General features: G+C 38.9%; 1 protein-coding gene across 1 annotated transcript in view; it reads right to left on the bottom strand.

Moving 5' to 3' along the window:
• The window catches only part of LOC135099765 (histone-lysine N-methyltransferase 2C-like), a 157,089-nt gene that overhangs the window by 9,062 nt on the left and 125,071 nt on the right, over positions 1-22,956 (bottom strand). Inside the window, exons 14-21 of the mRNA XM_064002278.1 lie at positions 22,464-22,789; positions 20,725-20,922; positions 20,184-20,365; positions 14,963-15,178; positions 11,792-11,966; positions 8,596-8,696; positions 5,861-6,038; positions 2,350-2,458 (exon numbers count right to left, since the gene is read on the bottom strand). Of these exons, the coding sequence (XP_063858348.1) occupies positions 2,350-2,458; positions 5,861-6,038; positions 8,596-8,696; positions 11,792-11,966; positions 14,963-15,178; positions 20,184-20,365; positions 20,725-20,922; positions 22,464-22,789 (1,485 nt within the window). The remainder of the gene's footprint in view (positions 1-2,349; positions 2,459-5,860; positions 6,039-8,595; positions 8,697-11,791; positions 11,967-14,962; positions 15,179-20,183; positions 20,366-20,724; positions 20,923-22,463; positions 22,790-22,956) is intronic.

Here is a 22,956-nt window from a genome sequence, read left to right as displayed (position 1 = left end):
TCAGAAGTCAAGCATTCTGTGGCTTCCCTGCGTGAAATGTTTACTTCCTGAAGGGTTGGACATCTATGAAAAGATGTGGAAAGTGCAGGGTGGTATCATCAGCAAAGGAGTGGATAGGCCAAGAAGTTTGGTTTAGGTCATTTATGAATAATAAGAGAGTGGGTGACAGGACAGAACTCTGAGGAACACCACTGTTAATAGATTTTGGAGAAGAACAGTGACTGTCCGCCACAGCAGCAATAGAACGGTCAGAAAGGAAACCTGAGATGAAGTTACAGAGAGAAGAATAGAAGCCGTAGGAGGGTAGTTTAGAAATCAAAGCTTTGTGCCAGACTCTATCAAAAGCTTTTGATATGTCCAAGGCAACAACAAAAGTTTCTTCAAAATCTCTAAAAGAGGATGACCAAGACTCAGTAAGGAAAGCCAGAATATCACCAGTAGAGCGGCCTTTATGGAACCCATACTGGCGATAAGATAGAAGGTTGTGAAGTGATAGATGTTTAAGAATCTTCCTGTTGAGGATAGATTAAAAAACAGGCAGGAAATTAAAGCAATAAGATGGTAGTCTGAGGGATTAGAATGGTCACCCTTTTTAGGAACAAGCTGAATGTAGGCAAACTTCCAGCAAAAAGGAAAGGTAGATATTGATAGACAGAGCTGAAAGCGTTTGATTAGGCAAGGTGCAAGCATGGAGGCACAGTTTCAGAGAATAGTAGGGACCCCATCAGGTCCATAAACCTTCTGAGGGTTTATGCCAGCAAGGGCATGGAAAACATCATTGCGAAGAATTTTAATAGGTAGCATGAAGTAGTCAGAGGATGGAGGAAAGGGGGACAGAAATATAATGTGCATGAGATTCTGGTGATGGAAAGCTTAAGTACCTCCTGTGGGCCACCTCCCTATCATGTATAGCACAAGAACAATCTGTGTTAAACCAAGGTTTGGAAGATTTAGGTCAAGAAAAAGAGTGAGGAATGTACACCTCCACGCCAGACACTATCACCTCTGTTATGCACTCGGCACACAAAGACGGGTCTCTGACATGGAAGCAGTAGTCATTCTAAGGAAAATCGGCAAAATACCTCCTCAGGTCCCCCCAACTAGCACCTTTGCTTAGGGAGATCCTGAGGAGGGATTGGATAGATAGGACAAGATACAGATATGAGACTGGTCAGAGGAACCCAATGGAGAAGAGGGGTGACAGCATAAGCAGAAGGATTAGAAGTCAGGAAAAGGTCAAGAATGTTGGGCGTATCTCCAAGATGGTCAGGAATACGAGTAGGGTGTTGCCCCAACTGCTCTAGGTTGTGGAGGATAACAAAGTTGAAGGCTAGTTCACCAAGATGGTCAGTGAAGGGAGTGGAAAGCCAAAGCTGGTGGTGAACTTTGGAGTTTCCAAGCATGGAGATCTCCACAATAGGGAAGTTAAGTAGTCAAAGAATTTTTTATAGTCAGAGAAGTTAGGTGAGAGGTATACAGCACAGATAAATTTAGTTTGAGAGTGACTCTGTAGTTGTAGCCAGATGGTGGAAAACTCAGAAGATTCAAGAGCATGGGCACGAGAGCAGGTTATGTTGTTGCGCACATAAATACAACATCCAGCTTTGGATTGAAAATGAGGATAGAGAAAGTAGGAGGGAACAGAAAATGGGCTACTGTCAGTTGCCTCAGACACCTGAGTTTCAGTGAAGAAAAGAAGATGAGGTTTAGAAGAGGAGAGATGGTGTTCTACAGACTGAAAATTAGATCTTAGACCATGAATGTTGCAGAAGTTAATGAAGAAAAAATTGAGGGGGTGTCAAGACACTTAGGGTCGTCATCAGAAGGGCAGTCTGACCCGGGGACACTTGTGGTCCCTTCCCCAGATGGGGACTCCAAGGCTGGTGTAGGAGTCACCATGAATTATGAAATTTTGAGTGAAGGGTGTGTGTTATTAGGTACTTGTAGTTTTGTGTGGAGGAAGAAAGTTGTCTTTAGAAGGCAGGCTGTGACTGCCTGCTTGTGTTGTGAGACACAAAGGGAAACATTCAGAGGGGTCACAGCTGGGTTTAATGTTAAGTTCACAGTACCTCCTGATCCAGTGCTTTAGACCTCACTGGAAATAATTATCGTTTTGGCAGGTACCTACTGCCTCCTCCTATATATATATATATATATATATATATATATATATATATATATATATATATATATATATATATATATATATATATATATATATTATGTTTAACACTTAAAGAAAAACACAGACAGGAAAATTACAAAATGAACACTTCTGCATTTTTGTATACAGAATTGGTGAGATTAGTAAAAGTGGAACACACTTTATATCACATTAAAAATATTTACCAAGGGTCTTGATGTTGCGGTATCTGCGTTTGCGTAAAGTATAAGTTCCTGGTTCAAGGCCTGGTAATGTATAAAATCCTTCAGGTAAATCAGGTGGTGTGCCATCCTCCTGAAAATCATGTAAAAAATAACCATAATATACCAGTTCTTAGTTTCATTACCAAGTCCAAAAATATATCATTGTACAGAGGTACAAGTAAAAAAAAAAAGTAATTTTGCATATACACATTAAAGAGTACACTGTTAAAAAGTGTGATTCTAAATGAATCCTATACTGCACATCATAAAATTCAAAATATTTACCTAAGAATGTCTTCACTATATGTAAACATAAATCAGTACAAAGTACGTAAATCTTGCCAGCAGGTGGAGGGTTTGTGGTAGAGTGACTGAGTGAAAGTAGATGGGAAAGGGCTTAAGACATAAATTAATTTTATGCAGATGACTTACACAAGAGTTTATGAAACTCTAATCAGACTACTGTACTCTAGCTACTTGATTAGGCTTGAAAAATCTTACATCTTAGTCTATTTCTATGTAACATACTCTGCATACATCTGATGATGACAGACCTAAGGCTTTATATGGTGGAATAAAATAGAATTTGTCCATGTCATCATGATCTATTAGCTCCTCTATAATAGCAGTTTAGACAGCTTCATCCTCAATGTCTGTGCATGTTGCATAATGCATCATGCTTCAGGAGACATATCTACTGCTTCCAAGTTAGCATGTCTGACCCAATTTCACTGTATTATTTTTATTTATTTATTTATCTATTATTTATTTATTTTTTTTAATTCGTTGGCCCCTGGTGGAAAGGGATAGTCTTGTAGACCATCACACTACACCCAAGGAGCTTAGGCAGAGGACAGAAGGCCAAATATATCCATAGTAAGGCCTGACAGCATACACTGCCCCTTCATCATGAGACTGTTCTCTACTTTGCGCAACTCCATTCCTGAGATAATAGCAAATGCAGGCTACTTCCTTTGAAGTGCCCCACATGCTAACTAGGTCCATACAGCAATGGGACTGACCTGCAAATTGTGCCCACACCCCTTCCCAGAGATCAATGAGACCACATAATTTTCATACACTCACCAGTGTTGCTCTCTATTTATCCCTATCACGCATAATACCTCAGGCTAGTTGATCGATCATTCCTTTCTCAGTCAGTGCTCTCTTCACACAGTTCATTTACTCCGAGCAAGCACTTAAATTTCCATTGTGCACATCGATCTCATTATTTTTTCTATTTGTTTTCTGACCTACATTCCTCAAGACCAAAACACTGATTTGCCTGTCTAGTCAACTCTCTTAACACACCAGTTCTTCTTACCTTCTCATTTCCTATTCTGTCCATTCATATTACTTCACACACCCCTCAAACACTTTACTTTCATTGCATTTACTGTATTTCCCCAAGTACCGTATTTTATGGCTTACAAGACGCTGCATCTTGGAATACGCATCCTAGCACTGGAAAGAAATTTCTAAGAAAAAAGTCATTCTCATACAAGAACACATTCACCATATACCTGACCACTGAACATAAAAACACAAAAAGCAATAAAAACACAAGAAGCAAGGAGTCTACAAGAGGCTGGTTGACCTACACAAGGCAGCTCCTGTAAACCTACATTTGACCATCTATCATCGTTATCTATGAATTTGTCTAACCTTTTCATAAACTATCTATTGTCTCAACACCCATCACACATTTGCTGGAGCATTCAATACAAATTTACAACTATGTAGATAAAACTACTATAAGTAAATACATACAGTGAAGCAGTGCATCCCCCATATACTGGCGGCACATATTGTTCACATTAATCACTCATCTGATTTAGTTGGTGAGTAGTAAATATACAATAAATCTTTCATTGTCTAAGGGTAGTTTTATTTTCATAAAAATTAATTAAAAGTTTTAAAAATATAAATGTAAAAATGTAAAACAATCAAAGAAATTTTATTCCTCATATCCTAAGAACTCGTCACTGCTGGATTCATGTAAAAGCTCTAAACTTTCATCAGCAGAGTCTCCAGGAAGATATATGGTATTAGAAATACTTGTAAAGCAAAGAACTGAGGTTACATCATATAAAAGGCTGAATTAAATAGCTACTTAAGCTAGCATCATAGTGTAATGACTCAACACATAAATCCACATCCCTATGAGTCAAGCCAATTAAATGACTGTCCAAGCTCACTTGAGCCTGGGTATTGCCTTACATTTGTCTTAAAAGATGCACAAGTATTTTTCAGGGTATTTTTTTGGGGGAAAAAAAGTGTCTTGTAAGCCATAAAATACGGTATATGTCTATCTTGAGTATAAGTGAACCCTTGATTTCTTACCAGGATATTAATACATACATTACATACATACATACCCATATACATATACCAAGGTGGTCTCCCCCAAAAGAGGGTAGCCAAGACAAGGCACACAACTTTCACATTCACACCACTCTTGTAGCCCCCTAACAGAGAAGAGAAACTACTCCTGCCTTCACTTTATGAGGATTAGTTGCACAAACTTGTACAGTTTGGTTTAGAACGCACCTCCTTCATAGAAAGAATTCTCCCCCTACCATACCCGATTCCCCCACACCTGTGTGAGACTATAGATGTGTGGTGCCTCCCTCAGAGGTCACAGGACACTACTATTCCTCATGCACTCACAAATGTTCTCCATTCATTTTTGTAATGTACAGTCATTCTACTAAACAGTCATACCTCGTGATTTGAACTTCCTTAAATTAAAACAACTCCCTATTCGAAAAGGGTGGCAAACAAGTTTTGTCCTCCAATTCAAATACAAACACCCATTCAAGTAGTGCCACCACTTGATCAGTCCCTCTAGCATTCCTCCTCCCCCTCTCCTCCATCCCTCCCTCTATCTAGCCTACCCATCATGCCTCCTTCCATTTCTCTCTCTCTCTCTCTCTCTCTCTCTCTCTCTCTCTCTCTCTCTCTCTGCTCTGTGTACTCTCCTCCCCATTCTATTTAGCAATTCTCAGGATTGTTCTGACTTTCAGAGAGAGAGAGAGAGAGAGAGAGAGAGAGAGAGAGAGAGAGAGAGAGAGAGAGAGAGAGAGAGAGAGAGAGAGAGAGAGAGAGAGAGAGAGAGAGAGAGAGAGAGAGAGAGAGAGAGAAATTGTAATTCTGGGTAAAAACATGCCAAAGATGTCTAATTTCATTAAAGAAGGTCAAGGGAAATAATGAACACCATTAATTTACACACACATTTGACTGAAATTTGTATAAAAAAATAAATAAATAAAACAAAATAAATAAATAACTAAAATAAATAAATATTAATAAAAAATGCATTAAATAATACAAAAAAAATACTCAGGAAAAGATCTGTAAACATAAATTTATGAGGTGATGACATATGGCACTTGCATATGTATAGAGCTGGGGAAAGTTACATTACTGTGAGAGGAGATAGCAACAGACACAATGGTTCACTGTAGTGAGGCTAACATTACTGACATCTTACCTTGGCTGGAAGAATGGTCCCCTCTTTCATTCCATATACCCAGTGTCTTGGCTCTTCAGTGTCCAACTTATTTTCATCATCTTCATCATCATCCTCATCAATGTCGCGACTTCCAGTACTATCTATTGATGGTCCACGACTGGTTCGCACTGTTTTAGGATTCCTGTTGTGTGTGATGCTAGTTTGAGAATTAATTTCATCATGAGTCACTCCTCTTCTTGGAAGGCAAATGCTAAATCAAAATATTTCATGATACATTCAGATATGCTTACATAGAACATGCAATAAATAAATAAATAAATAAATAAATAAATAAATAAATAAATAAATAAATAAATATAATAAAATAAATAGATAAATAAATAAATGAATAAATAAAAAAACTAAATATAGTAAATTAAAATAAATCAATAAAATAAATAAATAAATAAATAAATATATGAATAAATAAATAAATAAATAAATAAATAATAAATACAATGAACAAGTTATTCAAAACAAAATTATATAACACACTTAGCTTCCAATTCCTTGAAATCTAATTATATGAAATTTAGGAAACTTGGGCAACTGTTACTAATGCATGCATGAATGTAACATTTAATCAATTTGCACAATCAGGAGCATCTGGCTGATAGGGGCATACATAAATCACTGACTACAGTTACCAGACTAGGTGATTTCATCAGTTCATACTGTTTGTGTGTGATATATAACTTTAGTGTTGCAGCACATTCAACTGATTAAACGAATTGTTTGTTTAGTACCAAGTGAAGAGAAAAAAAAAGAAGTCTTTCATTACAATAAATACTGGTTCAGACAGAAAAGCTAAAACATGGAATATAATACATATACCACTGACTTTCCAGCAGTAATGCAAATATGAACATCAAAACATTTCCCCCAAAATAGGGAACTTCTGTGCAGTCTTCCACCAGATGTTTCGTGGGTCGCCTGGGCTGTTGGGGCTGAAGTGTCCTTGATCACGGTGACTTTCCTGTGTTTGTCAAATTATAAGGACACACAACTGATGTGGTCAATAACCTTTGTAGCAAATGTGTAGGAGATAACCATAGCTGTTGTATTTTCCTGAAAACCAAGCCAGATCGTTCAGTGCTTTGCAACATGGCAAGGTTTTAAATCTCGTATAAAAAATATAGCCCAAAATGAGACTTGCCTACCTCTAAAAATGTTTAACTTATAATGAAGTCTTAAGCTGACCCTACACAATCAATATTATTGCACAATATTCTGTATTGTACAATATTATTAATAGTGAAGGGGCGGTACTGAAGAATGACACAATATATTGAAGACATCAAAAAGAGTTTGATATTTTATTGCACAACAAAAATGAGTCAATATATTGCGCAATAATATTGATCGTGTAGGGTCCACTTTAGAAATATACTAATTTCTAATATGTCACCATGTCTTTTTGTAGAAAAGCCAAAAACAGTTTGGTCACATAAGATTTAAGACAAAAGACATTCTTAGGTTGAGGTGGATTTGTTTCTGCCACCAGATCACTACTGTTGAGGTAGCAGTGATAAGGCAAGATTCAAGAAGTTAGTTGAGTGCAATATCCACTTTCAGTACATCATGGGCAGTGCGGAGCAGGGGTCAGACACATGCTGTGTAATGAGTGTGGTTGTGTATTTTAAATGTAAACAATAATGGCTCAGAGCTTATCTTGGGATGAGGACTGTGCTTGGCCCCAGTTACCTAGTGAACATTTCAAGTGCAGTGCATCACATGAACTTTACACCATAAGACATATTGATGTGCTAAATATGAATGTTTCTGTGCTAAATATGAATGTTTCTAAGTTTTAAATGTAAGTTAACCATTTTAAGAGGCCAGGTGAAACTAATGTTTTGAGCTAATTTCTTGTAAATAAGAAAAAAAACTAATTGTTGTACAATATTTTAAAAATAAAGCTTGGTTTTCAAAGAAACACAACTGTCTCATAAATTTTTGCCATGAAATTTAGTGACTACATTAATTTTTGTGGTGAAACTTTGACTAAGAGCTTCTTGCACAAACATAGGAAAGTCAAGGTAATTAGCTCTTTTCAGGCCAACAGCCCAAAAAGCAGTGCTGTGTAGTGACAGAGATCTTGGGAAGTCCCTCATTAAGATGAAGTTTAATATTCATCATGAATAAGATCACTGCCTGTCAATCCCAGCATCCACCAACTTGTATCTGTCACATGCATTGCTCTTGGTAAAGATCATCCTTACAAAGCTTATACTCACACATGCAATCAACAATGACTCTTAAATTTATATATATAAAAAATTACTTGCTCACTTCCATTACCTTGAATCAGATTCAAACTTCAATCCTTGTGGAAGTGAGATGAACATGGTCATCATTCTTTACTATTTCAGACCTTACTGCAATTAGTCTTAATGCACAAATCTTAAAATAATTTTAATGTAAATTCTAAAACAGTGTAATGGTGCAGTACAAGGGCAATCCTCACTCTAGTTTGTGGATTACATGTGTGAAAAGGCAAGTTTAGCTAAAGGAACCCTAGGAATGAGATTTAATATACACAGCGAGCCATAAAAAAGTTTTCTCTACAACACAGATACTTAAGAACACTAAAATTTCTACTAGTCAATATATATATACAAAAGGAAGAAGTAAAATCTCGCACAAATGAACATGTTTAGTTTTATGGGCAGTTCATCTCAAGATTTTTCAAATAGAAAAAAAAATTTTCATACCTTGTCTTTTTTTGTGGTTCAAGAGTCATATTCTTGATTTGAGACATCCCACATTCAGAAAGACAAATGCCATCCATCCAAAACTGAGCTTTTGAGGTAACCTGAAAGAGAGATTGCAAGAAAGATTTATAAATCAATACTGACTCATGAAAGAGAGATTGCAAGAAAGATTTATAAATCAATACTGACTCATTTCTCATACAGACATCGCTATACATATGCTTGGGTATGGATACCTGCCACCCCATTCACTGGAAAAAAAAAAGAACTTTATGGCATTTATTTATTAACCCATATAACCCCACTGTCAGCTTTAGCCAAATCTGCATTTGTCCACCCATTGACAGTTATATCTAACATCATCTTCTCCCTCTATTTACACAGCTTATATGGTAGCCCAGGGTTTCCAAATCGGATACATGGTCACTCGTTCACTCTCTCTCTCTCTCTCTCTCTCTCATGAGAGAGAGAGAGAGAGAGAGAGAGAGAGAGAGAGAGAGAGAGAGAGAGAGAGAGAGAGAGAGAGAGAGAGAGAGAGAGAGAGAGAGAGAGAGAGAGAGAGAGAGAGAGAGAGAGAGAGAGAGACTCACGCTACACCCAGCCACAGTCCTAGTGAACTCAGGACACAAGGTAGTGGGAAGGTAGCCCAGGTTTCCAAATTGGATACGTGGTCACTCATTCACTCTCTCTCTCTCTCTCTCTCTCTCTCTCTCTCTCTCTCTCAAGAGAGAGAGAGAGAGAGAGAGAGAGAGAGAGAGAGAGAGAGAGAGAGAGAGAGAGAGAGAGAGAGAGAGAGAGAGAGAGAGAGAGAGAGAGAGAGAGAGAGAGAGAGAGAGAGAGAGAGAGAGGGGGGGGGGACTGACTCACGCTACACCCAGCCACAGTCCTAGTGAACTCAAGGACACAAGGTAGTGGGAAGGCAAAAGTTACATATGTGTATATTCCCCACTTTGCAAGGCTATATAAGTAATGGTTTGTGTTTATTATATATTATTACCAAGACAATAATGGAAGTGATAGTAAGATTGACAGACACAACAATAAAAGTGAAAGTAAGGTACAAATCTAAACACAGAAATAGTATACATTTAGTTATTTCTATAAATCTTACAGAGTTGTGTATATACATAGTTAAAGAGGCAATCATACTGCTTACAAACAACACTAAAGCAAGAATAATGCAGCATCAGAGTGGTGCACAAGATATGAGAGGTTGGCAGCATGGCTGGAGGACAGACCGTAGCATATTCCATAACCATCGCCCACTGAGGCAAAAAGTAAGCCAAGATGAGTTACTATACCTTTTCCTCTTAGTTTTTGATAAATTCCAATTAATTTATGCATTAAAAAAAATCAATAGAAGCTCGGGATTGAGGTGAAAAACCCTCCAAATAGTGCAGGCCAGTACAGATAACAGAGTTGTTGCTCAATGCAATAAGCAAGCATAAAATTTTGACTTGTCTTTGACTGCCCTTCCCCTAAAACAGATATATAAAAGACCGAGTAACAAGTATAGTATGCTTAAATAATACTATTGCCAATTAATCAAATTAAATTACCTTACAGGAATGTTTCATATCAAAATATGATTTTCCTAATCCCTTTACATATATTAAACAATGGTATGGGAGGTAGCATGAGCAAATTTCCCTTACCAATGTGAGCATTACACAGTCTTAAACAGGTAGTCAAAAGCTTTTTCTTTCACCTACTTCTCTTGTAAGACTGCCTTGAATCTCTCACCAACCACTGCAATATTGCATCTCTTACTGTTTTCTATCATTATTTCCATGGTTACTATGCTTTTAAACTTACTAACTCCATGCCTCCTCCCTCCTGTGGCCTTCCTGCACTAAGTTTTCCAGTTTTTCAGAAACCTATTCTTTTAATGATAAACCCTGGAACTCACTTACTTTCTTTTTTCCTCTTTCCTGAAATCCGTCAAAAAATAAGGAATATCAAGACATCTCAAAAACCAAATAGGCCAAATGCTTTGATTCTTCTCCAGCAGTTCCTTTTTGAGAATGGCATAATGAGCTCATTTTTTAAAGCACTTTTGTGCCTCTGGTCACTCTTGAACACACACACACATTCTGACAGTGTTGCCTCAAACCCTATCAGACTTACTGAATGAAGAGAGACTCAAGAAACTAACACTGCCCATCTTGGAAGAGTGACCTGATTGCCTTATATTGGATTTTGTTGGGGTATGAAAAATTGGACCTGATTGATTTAGTGGTGAAAGACTTTAGAAGCACAAGAGAGCTTGAGAAAGTGAAGAAGGGCATGTGCAGAAGGTGTATTAATAAGAACAGTTTCCTGTAAAGGACTCCAGGAATCTGGAATAAGCTGCAAAAAGTAGGAAATGCAATAATTATACATGATTTTTAAGGAAGAACTGGATAAGAGTAGATATCAAAATGGGACAGCATGAGCTTAGACTCCTCCTCCCGTAAACCACAACTAGGTAAATATACACACACACACACACACACACATACACACACACACACACACACACACACACACACACACACACACACACACACAGTAAACCCTTGTCATAACAAACCCTGTTATATCAGATTTCCACAGAGGAGGAGGAGGAGGAGGAGGAGGAGGAGGAGGAGGAGGAGGAGGAGGAGGAGGAGGAGGAGGAGGAGGAGGAGGAGGAGGAGGAGGGAGGGAGGGAGGGAGGGAGGGAGGGAGGGAGAGAGAGAGAGAGAGAGAGAGAGAGAGAGAGAGAGAGAGAGAGAGAGAGAGAGAGAGAGAGAGAGAGAGAGAGAGAGAGAGAGAGAGAGAGAGAGAGAGAGAGAGAGAGAGAGAGGTGGGAGGGGGGGCATTGAGATGGATGGAGAGAGGGAAGGGAGTGGAGGGTAGGGAAGGGAGAGGGTGAGGTTAGAGGCTGTGGGGCTCCTGACCCCCTCACTGCCGCTTTTATTGGATTTTTACCTTCAATGTCAGTGGCTTCACCCCGATTATTCCAATATAACGAGGATTTACTGTATATATATATATATATATATATATATATATATATATATATATATATATATATATATATATATATATAAAGCAGATCAGACCTTTCCAACAAACAAAATAATAAAACCAATCCATGGGTATGACAGGTTGAATACGAGCTGTTCAACAGACTAAAAGTGTTTCATTATACTGAAATGAAAAAGCACATTACCTTTGTCATTATATCAGTAGGGCTCTGTGATCGCACGGGGCTTGTTGATGTGGTAGTGACAACTGTAGTAGTGATGATGCGGGCTGAGCGTATAGGTGGTGTGTGAGGGAGTAAGTGAGGAGGTTGGGCATCCTGAGGTCGGCATATGAGACACAAATATCCTTTGGAAGCACACCTATTGGAGAAGATAATGTTCCTTTAGTAAGGTACTGATTAAAACACCACAAATAAATTTCTGAAACTTGTATCTACAGAAAATATAACTGAAAAGGAAAAGGTAGTAGACCAAGATCTCCTCCGATCACAATCTCATATCTTTATCTTGTCCTATCACTCCGATCCCTCCTCAGGATCCCCCTAAGCAAAGGTGCCTCTGGCATTTTGCCTCTGCTAGTTGGGGGGACCTGAGGAGATATTTTGCTGATTTTCCTTGGAATGACTACTGCTTTCATATCAGAGACCTGTCTTTGTGTGCTGAGCGCATAACAGAGGTGATAGTGTCTGGCATGGAGGCATACATTCCTCACTCTTTTTCTCGTCCTAAACCATCTAAACCTTGGTTTAACACATCTTGTTCTCGTGCTATACATGATAGAGAGGTGGCCCACAAAAGGTACTTAAGCCTTCCATCACCAGAATCTCATGCACTTTATATTTCTGCCCGGAACCATGCCAAGTCTGTTCTCCAACTAGCCAAAAACTCCTTCATTAACAGAAAATGTCAAAACCTTTCAAGATCTAACTCCCCTTGTGATTTCTGGCATCTAGCCAAAAATATCTCCAATAACTTTGCTTCTTCTTCTTTCCCTCCTCTATTTCAACCAGATGGCACCACTGCTATCACATCTATTTCTAAAGCTGAACTCTTTGCTCAAACCTTTGCTAAAAACTCTACCTTGGATGATTCTGGGCTTGTTCCTCCCTCTCCTCCACCCTCTGACTACTTCATGCCACCTATTAAAATTCTTCGCAATGATGTTTTCCATGCCCTCGCTGGCCTAAACCCTCAGAAGGCTTATGGACCTGATGGGGTCCCTTCTATTGTTCTTCGAAACTGTGCCTCCGTGCTTGCACCTTGCCTAGTCAAACTCTTTCAGCTCTGTCTGTCAACATCTACCTTTCCTTCTTGCTGGAAGTTTGCCTACATTCAACCTGTTCCTAAAAAGGGTGACCGTTCTAATCCCTCAAACTACCGTCCTATTGCTTTAATTTTCTGCCTATCTAAAATTTTTTAATCTATCCTCAACAGGAAGATTCTTAAACATCTATCACTTCACAACCTTCTATCTGATTGCCAGTATGGGTTCCGTCAAGGCCGCTCTACTGGTGATCTTCTGGCTTTCCTTACTGAGTCTTGGTCATCCTCTTTTAGAGATTTTGGTGAAACTTTTGCTGTTGCCTTGGACATATCAAAAGCTTTTGATAGAGTCTGGCACAAAGTTTTGATTTCCAAACTACCCTCCTATGGTTTCTATCCTTCTCTCTGTAATTTCATCTCAAGTTTACAAGGGTTACAGAGGGCCTTATCTGTCCATGTATGGAATATGCTTCACATGTCTGGGGGGGGTTCCACTCATACTGCTCTTCTAGACAGGGTGGAATCAAAAGCTTTTCTTCTCATCAACTCCTCTCCTCTAACTGACTGTCTTGAGCCTCTCTCTCACCGCCGCAATGTTGCATTTCTAGCCGTCTTCTACCGCTATTTTCATGCTAACTGCTCTTCTGATCTTGCTGACTGCATGCCTCCCCTCCTTCCGCGGCCTCGCTGCACAAGACTTTCTTCTTTCTCTCACCCCTATTCTGTCCACCTCTCTAATGCAAGAGTTAACCAGTATTCTCAATCATTCATCCCTTTCTCTGGTAAACTCTGAAACTCCCTGCCTGCTTCTGTATTTCCACCTTCCTATGACTTGAATTCCTTCAAGAGGAAGGTTTCAAGACACTTATCCATCAATTTTTGACCACTGCTTTGACCCTTTAATGGGACTGGCATTTCAGTGGGCATTTTTTTTTATTAGATTTTTGTTGCCCTTGGCCAGTGTCATTCCTACAAAAAAAAAAAAAAAAAAAAAAAAAAAAAAAAAAAAAAAAAAAAAAAATATATATATATATATATATATATATATATATATATATATATATATATATATATATATATATATATATATATATATATATATGTATATATATATATATATATATATATATATATATATATATATATATATATATATATACACACACACACACACACACACGCATAGACACACATATAAGTGGACTTGCAACAGCCTAGAAATCTCTGATACCCTCTCATAAAGATAATATCCAAAAAGTGGGGACCAGGAGCCTGAAGCAAAAACTACCTTTCAAGGTTCAGCAAATCCTGCAAGTTCATAGTAAGAAAGGTCAGTAAATACTTCCTTGATATGAAAAAGGGATAGGTAAATTAATGTAATCATATATAGAAACCAATCCTACAGGCCATAAAAGCACTCTTACAAAGTAATCCAAATTTTGTAAGGCTATATCTCAAAACATATTTTTTCACATTTGAAATCTATTTCCTCTACCATTTAAGCCTAGATTCCAATGATATATTGACTCAATGTCTCAGCAAAAGAAAGATGCAACCATATTAATGAAACAACATAATTCTAAATTTTGACTTAAAAAAAAAAAATTTTTGAAAAGAATTTTTGGGAGAGAGAGAGAGAGAGAGAGAGAGAGAGAGAGAGAGAGAGAGAGAGAGAGAGAGAGAGAGAGAGAGAGAGAGAGAGAGAGAGAGTTACTTCAAACACCACAGGGTAACCTATCTTGCATATGAAGCATGTTCATCTACATTAAAAACTGTAGGAGTTACTTAAAAAATACCCAACTTGGGATGGGGGTCTTTCAAAAGTGGAGGAGATAGGGGACTTACTGTACAGTGTACTTACCTGTACAGTGATCTTGACTTCCCATGATTTTTTTCATCTTAATATAATCAATAATAACAATTTTGAGTTTCAAACCAGATGCTCCCATTAAGACTCTAGCTTTTAGAGATGCATTACCCAGATATACTGTTGATCCCCACAATTACAGAAATCACTTGCACTTACATGAATCACCTTTTCTGGATCTTGACTTAAGACACTATCAAGTAGTATAACAGGATATATAAAATACCTTTCAGCTTCCTCTTCAGTATGGATCATGTCATCTGATGCATGCAACCAGCGCTCACAATTTGAACACTGAAGAATGAGTTCTCCATCAGAGTATGGCTCATCACAAACTGGGCACTGGGTCATGGACATACAGGGACCACACATGCTGTAATTCTGCTGCCATGTAGAGTTTGTGCCAGGATCTGTTGCTCCACAATGAATACATATGGCACACCTGTTAAAAAAATTGGATGTTTAAGCCAAGCCCAATCAATACAATATTTCATGAATACACAAAATATCAAGAAACATTATTTAAAACTACATATTCTTAATGCTTTTGACTGTTTTAAAAATAATTTAGATGTGTTGTTCATACCTTAAAGAAGCCATTTTAAGTTAAATACTGGGACATGCAAGAGAGAGAGAGAGAGAGAGAGAGAGAGAGAGAGAGAGAGAGAGAGAGAGAGAGAGAGAGAGAGAGAGAGAGAGAGAGAGAGAGAGAGAGAGAGAGAGAGAGAGAGAGAGAGAGAGAGAGAGAGAGAGAGAGAGAGAGTAACAAGGAAAGATTTTAAGCTGTAGTCACACAGGAAAGTGAGAAAGGGTGAGAGCAGAAGTTAGCATGCCTGCTGTGCAACGAGTCTTTGTCCCAACTTCACAGTTACATAAAAAGTTTAATACCCTCTATCCAGTCTCCTTCCCTATTTGATTTCAGCATTTTCTCTTTTGTCTTTTCTCTTAAGCATCATGTAGTTTATAGCAGAAGAGTTGCCCTTGATGAGGCCATAATCAGTGTTCATCCAGGTACCTTTGTTGAGTGACAAGAATTTTCGAAAAGTAATTGTTCTATTGTACCCACTAGTAATGAAGCATGAGGTAGTGGGCATATGTGTGAGTGTAGGTTCCCACCCTATCCCCTCTCTTGTACCCCCCTCCCCATTGTCACAGAGTAGGAGTGTTTTACCTCACCTTCCCATGCTTCCAAGACAGATGTATTTTGGTAGGCAGTGTGTTCAGAGAAGACTGGGTGGGATACAGCTATACAGGCTAGTTGCTTTAAGGGCTATTTGAGTAAATTACTGCAGTACACGCCTGCTTGAATGTATTGTGCTTAGGTGTCTTCCTCTGTCACCTGTGAGTGCTTTTCCTTGCAAGGCACTCTGTGTACATTGTGACATGACTCCTCGTCTCCTCATGAATCGATTACCTGGTGAGAGTGAGTGGTCAGGGACCCTCTTGTTTGTTTTGTGGGCCATTTGTCTATATGTATTGTGTTTGTTACAAGCTACTGCAATGCATGGCTCTGTTATAGAATCTGCACACATAAGATCATTGTATGCTGCTTTGCATTAAATTATCTTTTTCCCCGGAATGTGTTGTTCTGGAAAGGATATCAGGCCTTGTTGTCTGGGAAGTTAGGTATGATATTGCACAGCAGAGGGAGATAGTGTTCAACAGAAGTGGGTTGATATTGTCTTGTAGTGTGTGAGGGTGATATTCTGTAGAATACTATAACCTTAATATGTGTTTGTTGCTTATTGCAACTGTTCTTCCCTAGAAACATGGCTATCAATTTTTTACCAGCTGTTGGAGTGATTTGGGTAGTTGCTGTTGTAATATTCCCTTGCTTGTGAGTGGATGAAACAGGCTGATGATCTCATTCATGTAATCTGGTGTTATGACTGTTTGTGTAGAGGGTGCAAGAGTCAAAAGAGGACCTTGTAACTCATATTAGGCCCTGCACCAAGTCATGTAGGTGGTGACTTGGGGGAAGCTAGCCCAGTTTGAGGCAGCTTTAAGAAGAGCAGGAATTTGTGGTCACAAAAGAAATTGGCAACCTCACCAGAATAGGTGGAAGCTTTCTAGCCACATGGGGGGAGACTGTTGCTTGTTTGTTTCGTTGTTCTTTGTCTGCCCCACACTTAGTTTATGCCTTGGAGGGCAAAGCTGGTAGCCAAGGTGACTCGCAACCCAAATCTCCTGCTTCTGCCAGAGGTGGCACCATAGATTTGACACAGCTTGGTGTGAGGACACATAGTCCCACAAGTAGTGTCCATAGACATAAGGCTATGCTAGGATGTCAGTAGAAGATCTGAAGAATTATGGGGAGTTTAACTACTAAAGGACTGGGGATGCTGATCGATGTCCTGCTGCTAAGGGACTGGAGATGATAATCAGTCTTTGCTAAAATAAAGGCAACTTATGCTATTTTCTGCCTGATTTGCTAGCCCAGGATATGATTACACTGCTTTCAAGTCAGACAACAAGGTTGTCAATCTGCAGCTAGCCTCCATCATGGACAGTTTCCAGGAACGTGATTCCAGTGCATCTAGTTTGAGTCACTCGCCCCTGCATTTCCTTAACTCCACTCCCCACACTCATATCATGCTAACCACACCATCAGCTACTGTAATGCATGGGGACAGAGAAAATGCCTGGGTAGGGGGTGTGTGAAAAATCACAAAACACCCATTTCCTTTTTCCCCAAGTCATGGCCAAGGCAAGCCAATTGGACATGTGGGCTGAGCCATGCTCAGCATATGCTGACATCACCTCATTCAACTCATGATAACTCTGTAACCAAGGCACCTACAGACTTCAGAACAAGGCCATTCAAAAAAGGAGTTGATTGTGGGGAGAGTATTGTTTTCTTTCACTTGTTCATTGTAGGTTAAGAGTAACAAGCATGTTATGAGATTAACCTACAGTCCTGTCAGTACAGTCAAATTATCCCCTCCCCCCACTGTCATGGTTCTTTAGGGGTTAAAGTTGACATCCTGAGAGCTTATGAGCTGTGGCCAGAGGCGTCTAATCTGGAGTTTCGTGGAGGGAAGAAAAAGCACAGTGATTTGTATCTCAAGTTTGCCGCTATCTTGAGGAAACATTTGAAAACTGGATTGCTAGTGAGCAGACCACCTCATACCATGAGATAAAAGGACCTCATGGTAATGGAGCAATTTGTATATAAGGCCAGGAAAGAACTGGTGCTGCTGCTCCGAGAAAAAAATTCAAAAGTCTGAAGGAGGCAACTATGCGTGTAGATGACACACATCACACCGGCCTGTGCCTTGGTGGATTGGTGGTATGTCTGGCGGAGCCAGTGAGAATTTGTCTGGAGGTGCGGAAGGTGTGGAGGACCACAATATAGTAGTGGCATCAGCAATAAGTCTGGGTAATTCAGTCCTGTTGGTAATAAATCTCCACCTGGCCCTTGATGGAGACAGACTGGGAGCATGCAACACAGCACTCCCAGGTACAGCATACAACCTGTGTCTCCACCCAGCCCTCGACAGAAAGACTGGGAGCATGCAAAGCAGCACTCCCAGGTAGAGCATGCCACCTATGTGTCATTACTGCAAAATACTGGATACTTTAAATTTAACTACCCAAAATTAGTAACAGCCACAGCCTCCAAGACCCCTCAGAAGCCAGTGGTTTTGATTGTATCTCAGGGCCGGGAAAGGGAGTGTGAGGAGGTCTGGCTGGTGTTTGGTCATGAGGGTATAAAGGCAGGAAGTACTGCCTCCTCATCTGTTGCTACCTCACCGCCCCCATGAGGTCTGGCTTGGACTGGTGCAGTCCTTTCTTGTGTAGGGGCACTGTCAAGTTTGATGGGGTTGAGTACCCTGTACAGGTAAGCCTGTAAGGTGCCAGGGAATTGACACAGTAGAAAGCTTTGCTATGGCGGAGACAGCGAAGGCACGGGTGACACTAGCAGAGGACCTACTACTGTCTGGGGCCAATTTCCTTTTAGGGAATGACTTGGCAAATGGGAGAGTTTGGGTGCAGTCCTCATCCATGGATGATGACCTGGATGGGCAGGCTGCCCAGGGCCAGACTTGTCTTTGAGTAAGTGTGTTGGGGCTGACTGTAGAAGTGCAGTGCTACTGCTGGAAGCACCTGACTTTGGTATGTTGCTGGGGGTGAGGCTGGAGTGATAGGCTTAGATTGTTTGTTTGATGGTTTGCCTTACTCTATGGAACCTCTTGGAGGTGGCACTCAGGTGGAGTTGTCACCTAGAATGGAGGCTATGTTCCTTTTCTTTTATTACCTTTATGACCTTTGTCAAACCTTCACTCCTCTGGTCCTTCACTACCTCTGTATAACTCACTTTTTTTTTTCCAACTCCTCACACTTATTGACAGATCTTTCTGCCATTTCCTTAACTTGTTCTTGACTTTCCTTAATTTGCTTTTCCCTGTGTGTCTTGGATTTCTATCTTTCTCATCCTTTCCTCCAGCATACTTAGTTGCATTTCTCTAGATTTCATTGCTCTTATCATCTCTTCCATTTTTACCACTAACATCTCAATTTGGTTTTCCTTATCATCTATTTGTTTCCACAGCACTTTCTCTTTATTATTCAATTCCTTCCTTAGTGTATTATTATTTGATTTAAACTTGTATTTTTTACTACTAAGTCTCTTATTTTCAACCAGATCTCAACTTTCACCTCTAGCATGATTAATTTCCTTGCATTCAATTTTTCCTTTAACTGACTGTCTTCACCTTCAAATCCACTAGAGTCTAATACACTCTTTCCTGTCGGTGTCCCATTGTCCACCACGATGAGCTCATGACTGTAAACAAAGCTTTCTGCTGACACTCCTTACTGACACAAAAAAGTATATTTACTAACTTTTCTTCAAACCTTCCTTTCTTCCTAATTTTTGCAGAACCTTAGGCTTGGGACAGCAGCGATTCATAAACTTTCAATCAGCATAAAAACTAGGTAATATCCTTGTCTTTCAGGAGCTCTCGTTGCCCATCTGTCCACCGAGATGGTCCTGTCCTGTGTGTGTGTGTGTGTGTGTGTGTGTGTGTGTGTGTGTGTGTGTGTGTGTGTGTGTGTGTGTGTGTGTGTGTGTGTGTGTGTGTGTGTAAGGAAAAGCTGTGCTACATCTGATTTAACAAATATGATAAAGCATAATTTATAAAAAGTTAATGTTGGTAACAATATATAGATATTTTGTGCTTGGTGTGGAACTTGTGACACACAAACTTTTAACATCACTATACAAAGAGGACTGGTTAAATGTTTAGCATGGAACACTGATGGGATTTGGATATGTGGAAATAGTACATTGAATGAGTGTCAAGTATAAAAGTGAAACTGAAGGGAAAAACACGTTGATACCACCAGTAAAATCGATAAAGGGAGGTCTTGATCATACAGTGAAAAAATACCATAGCAGTTAATATGAAAAGATGGACAGACATTACCTTTTATATAATACTCACCATTTACAGCGCCAAACTCCTGATGGAACATGGTCTAAAGGAGGGTTCATGCAGTAAATGTGGTAAGATATGTCACAATCTTCACACAAGACAAGTCTGGCCTCATCATTCCTTTCACCACAGCCTTCACAAACAGTACAGTCCAAGCATCGCCACCCTTTCTGAAGCACCACTTTGGTCACCTAAATGAAATATAAAAATATTTGTAAGTATAATGGCTCGCATCATACATGTGATGATGGGATGCTAAAATCCAGTAACACAAATATCTATCTATCTATCTATCTATCGAGAGAGAGAAACTGTGACCAAAGAAAACACTGGAATATAACATAATTGTAATGGAGTATAACATAAATGTAATGTTAGAACATGAGATAATGAAGACACACAAAGAAAGCAGTTACTGGAATGAGTGGCTCTCAGCTCTTCATTATACCTGTGAGCCACAAAAAAGGGTCACATTGTTCCCCATAGGGCAGCAATCTCCACTAACTCTTTATTATACTCTTTGAATATTATATACATCTGTAGAATTCACCTTAACATTAGCACAGAATGGATGGTAACACTGGCCACACTGTGCACAAGCAATGAGACGCCCTTCTTGATCTTGCCCAAATGCTCCACACATGGCACAAACATCTTGCTGAAGACAAAACTCATCCTTGGCTGACACAAGAATCAACTTGTTTTCCTCACCCTCCTCTTTTCCTGCACTTTGGTGAGTCTCCATTGCCTGAAAAGAATGAAATGGCCAAAAAATATAAGAAAACATCCAGAGAGAGAGAGAGAGAGAGAGAGAGAGAGAGAGAGAGAGAGAGAGAGAGAGAGAGAGAGAGAGAGAGAGAGAGAGAGAGAGAGAAGCAATAAGAATGGATGGCATACACTAAGAGAGGTGACATGTAGACTTCATGCAAAACAGCAGAAAGAACTCTACATGTACACATTGTGTAACTGATACGTTTCTTTAAGATAGCAAGGAATGATCATGTAAAAATAAGGAGAGAGGAAGAGAAAGGATGTGAAAGGGATATAGTTGAAAACTGCAATGACAAACCAAAACTATTCTACAGATTCATAAACTAAAAGAAAAAAACTAGAAATATTGAAGGATGGAAATGAAACATATGAAGACCCAAAAGACATGAATGAATTGCTAAACAAAAAAGTTTCAACAAGTTTTCACAGAAGAATCAGAATTTAAAGAACCACAAGATGAGAAGACAAAAAAGCAAATGTGGGAAATTATAGTAATTAAAGTTTATAAAATGATGGAGAAACTGGGAGAGAGAAAAGCAACAGGACCAGATGAAGTATATCATTTTAAAAATGCGGGAAACAATTAATTGAACCAGTATATGACATAATAAAGTGCTCACTATCAACTGGAAGAATGCCTAAGGAATGGAAGAAAGCAAAGTGCTAATTTAAAAAAAGTGGAAAGAAAGAAGCACCACTAAACTACAGACCAGTATCAATGACCAGCATAGTATGTAAGATCTAAGAAAAAGTGATAAAGAAGCAGTGGATAGAATTTCTAGAAAAACATGATATAATAACAGAAAAACATTATGGCTTTAGACAAAACCAATCATGGGTAACCAACTTGATGATCTTTTATTCAAGTGACTGATATAACACAGGAGAGGGATGGATGGATAGACTGTGTATAAAAAAGCTTCTCACAGCAGGTTATTATGAAGGCTAGAATATATAGGAAAAAAAAATAAAATAAAATAAAAAATATACAAGAATAGGATAGCAGTTCTGAATGCATAATCATGGCACAGCTCAAAAGGTATCCATGCGACTAAAGTAAATCACCTGAACAGGTCAGGTACAAGGGAAAGGACGGAGCTAATATGGTGGAGCAAAAGAAATCAGTTCTGCTTTCAGATCCTCATTTAAAGATTCTAAAGATATATTTGTAGCTTGGCAAAATGCCATAAACCAATAAAGATTGACGCATTACTTTTTTTCTTCAATTTATGGTGATGATGTATGGTAAATTTGAAAAGAATAAGGCTGATAATAGTTATCTGTAATGTTTGTCAAAATAATTCCTTTCACAGATCATTAATGAAAAGAATGAGTCTAATAATATTAATGTGTAATGTTTGTCATACTAATTCTTCTCACAGATTATTAATGAAAGAATAAGGCTGACAATACTTATGTGGAATATTTGCTATAATAACTCCTCTCACACATAATTAAACAATGAGTTAGATAGTTTATCAAGTAATGATTTAAGCCATTACGATTAAAACCTCTAACCTGAAGAGTTACATTTTGATAGTTGAAATATCCTCGGTAGCCACGTCCATTGCCACGACCTCTGCGGACAGGTATTGTCTGGCCTCGTTTCTTGGAGCCTGAGAAAGTTTTCTTCCCAACACTGTATTTTTCCCCAGCACCACCACGCAGTTTAGAAGGAAATCCCCTTTTGGCTAGGCTTAGGGGCTTTCCTTTAGAAAGAAAGCTGCTTTGTGGTTTTACTGTAGGGAGATCTTCAGATTTGCCCTCTGATGTGAGATCGGTGTCATTAGAATCATCTGAGTTGATTGATGAATCTTGTGGACCATCACAGCTATCTTCCAAAGCTAGTAAAGAAAAATACTTTGAAACATACCACTTATAATTAGAATACTATAGCATATTTCATAAGCAATGGAGTGCACAAACAAAAATAGAGAAATACTATTAAATTGCACAGATAAACTTCAAATGACTTGATATAATTAAAAAAAAAATTAAGCACTTATATAAT

Source organism: Scylla paramamosain, chromosome 4 (assembly GCF_035594125.1).
Source record: "Scylla paramamosain isolate STU-SP2022 chromosome 4, ASM3559412v1, whole genome shotgun sequence".
Classification (NCBI taxonomy): domain Eukaryota; kingdom Metazoa; phylum Arthropoda; class Malacostraca; order Decapoda; family Portunidae; genus Scylla; species Scylla paramamosain.
Note: the sequence above shows the minus strand (reverse complement) of the source record. Positions and strands in the feature narration are given on the sequence as shown.